Source organism: Gigantopelta aegis, chromosome 9 (assembly GCF_016097555.1).
Source record: "Gigantopelta aegis isolate Gae_Host chromosome 9, Gae_host_genome, whole genome shotgun sequence".
Classification (NCBI taxonomy): Eukaryota; Metazoa; Mollusca; class Gastropoda; order Neomphalida; family Peltospiridae; genus Gigantopelta; species Gigantopelta aegis.
Genome location: NC_054707.1, coordinates 35,131,564 through 35,133,750, shown reverse-complemented (window position 1 = coordinate 35,133,750; position 2,187 = coordinate 35,131,564). Strand labels below are relative to the sequence as shown.

General features: G+C 38.4%; 1 protein-coding gene across 1 annotated transcript in view; it reads left to right on the top strand.

Annotated features, from left to right (window-relative positions):
• Positions 1 to 297: 297 nt before the first annotated feature.
• LOC121381539 (acetylcholine receptor subunit alpha-L1-like) overlaps positions 298 to 2,187 on the top strand; it is an 11,201-nt gene continuing 9,311 nt past the window's right edge. The window contains exon 1 of the mRNA XM_041510867.1: positions 298 to 341. Coding sequence (XP_041366801.1) covers positions 298 to 341 — 44 coding nt within the window. The remainder of the gene's footprint in view (positions 342 to 2,187) is intronic.

Here is a 2,187-nt window from a genome sequence, read left to right as displayed (position 1 = left end):
AATACGATGGGTGTTCGATCAGTTTGAATCCACATTCCTGGATGGCAGTCATTGTTGTGAATGACTGCATGGACTCGTTCCTGGGAGATACCTAGCTCAGTGACAATGCAACGCTCTGTTACTCGTTGATCTGTCATGATGATGTCAAGAATATTGGCGATGGTCTCCTGTGTGATGACGGCGACTGGTCTTCCCGGACGAGGGTCGTCTTCCAGGCTCTCGCTGCCATGTTTGAACTCAGCAGCCCTCTTCTTTACCATGGTGTACGAAGGGACATCCTCCCCAAGTGTGGCCACCATGTCCTCATGGACCTCCTTGGCTGTTAAGTCCTTGAGACTGAGGTATCGGATAACCGAAAGATGACTGATTTTTTTCTCTCTCTATTTTTACGGTTTTATTTATTAGGAACCGGTGAGTGTCGATTATTTGTAACAAAAAAATAAATAAATAAATAAATAAAATAAAAATAAATAAATACATAAATAATAAAAATACAATTAAAGATAATAACTTCAAACGTTCTGTGTAATCATTCAAAAAGTTGATCTGCACACAATGTCAGTGAAAACTGTATACCGCATCTTCTTCTAGCTTTGGCCACGAACTTATCAATCAATGGATGGATTCTATAATAGATTTCTTAATACATGTATATGGAAACATTTCATCCATAAAAAAGTTAAAGTTTGTTTTGTTTAACGGCACCACTAGAGCTCATTGATTTATTAATCATCGGCGGTTGGATGTCAACCATTTGGTAAATTTGACCTATAGTCTTAGAGAGGAAACCCGGTACATTTTTCCATTGGTAGCAAGACACAAAAGCACATAGCACGTTCTTTGATATACCAGTCATAATGCATTGGCTGGAACGTGAAATAGAACTTTATCACTGGGCTACGTCTCCCTACCCCACCCCCACCCCCTCCATTCATCCACATAAGTAAGACAGGAGAAGAAAAGTTAAAGTTTGTTATGTTTAACGACACCACTAGAGAGATGTAAGAAGAACACGTGAAGTGGATCCTACAGTTGGAGTGGGTTTGAAACCTTAAGGTCCATTCTCAGAGTTGCAAGTTTCATATTCATTGTTTTCACATGCATTTATGAGAAATAACTCGAAATTAATCGATCCCACACGTGATAACCTTTGCATAAATAACTCTGGAATATCGAAATTAGTTTGTACTTGCACGCCGCGTAGACTCACTCATAGGCGTACGGGCTCCCATCTTTGTAGGTGGGCAGGCTGGTTTTTGCCCAAATTAAACAAAAATGCCCAAATCTGGATAACTACATTTATTCATATTAACATTACTACCAAACAGCTATATAGGATTAAAAACAAATCACTACGCATTTTTACATGGATTCCAAGTAATTTTGAGAGTAGAATGATGATAATACATGGTAAAAGGGTCTTAGATTAGCACATTTTGCCCGGATATCTCTATCATTTTTGCCCGAATTTGAACATTTGCTCCAGCATTTGTGGGGGGGGGGGGGGGGGGGGGGCGGCACAGTTATGAACCCACTAGTAACCGTGAGTTGTGTTCAGTTCAATGGGCGGGACGTAGCCCAGTGGCAAAGCGCTCGTTTGATACGCGGTCGGTCTGGGATCGATCCCTGTCAGTGGGACCATTGGGCTGTTTCTTAAATGATATGCTTAAAAAGCGTTTAATGATTTTAAGTTTATCATCGAGTGATGTTCCATGTTGAAAATCTATATGGCAATGAATGACTACCGACATTTTTTCGACACCGCAAAGCCAACATTACTTTTGTATACTGTTTATTGTGTTTAATAAGCGGTTTTAAAACAAAATCAAAGTCAAACTATAGGAAGACGGGACCATGTGGAAAACGTCCGGTTTTGAGAGAATTCCAGTTTAGAAAGGGTCCGGTCTGCATAGTAAGTCAATAAAGTAATAATAATGTTGTGTAAATCGGGGATAACAGTCAACAAAAATCAAAGATTGACAAGTCAATGAAACAATGTGTTTTAAAATATTAAAATTATACTGGAGATTGCTGCTTTAAAATATAAATTATGATGATCAATCGCTTTTTGGAATAGACTGGTTTTGATTATGCCCCGTTAAATAGAGATCGTTTTGGCCTTTTCACGTATTATTATTATTTTTTTTAATTATTATTATTATTATTATTGTCCCCAGAAACATAAGC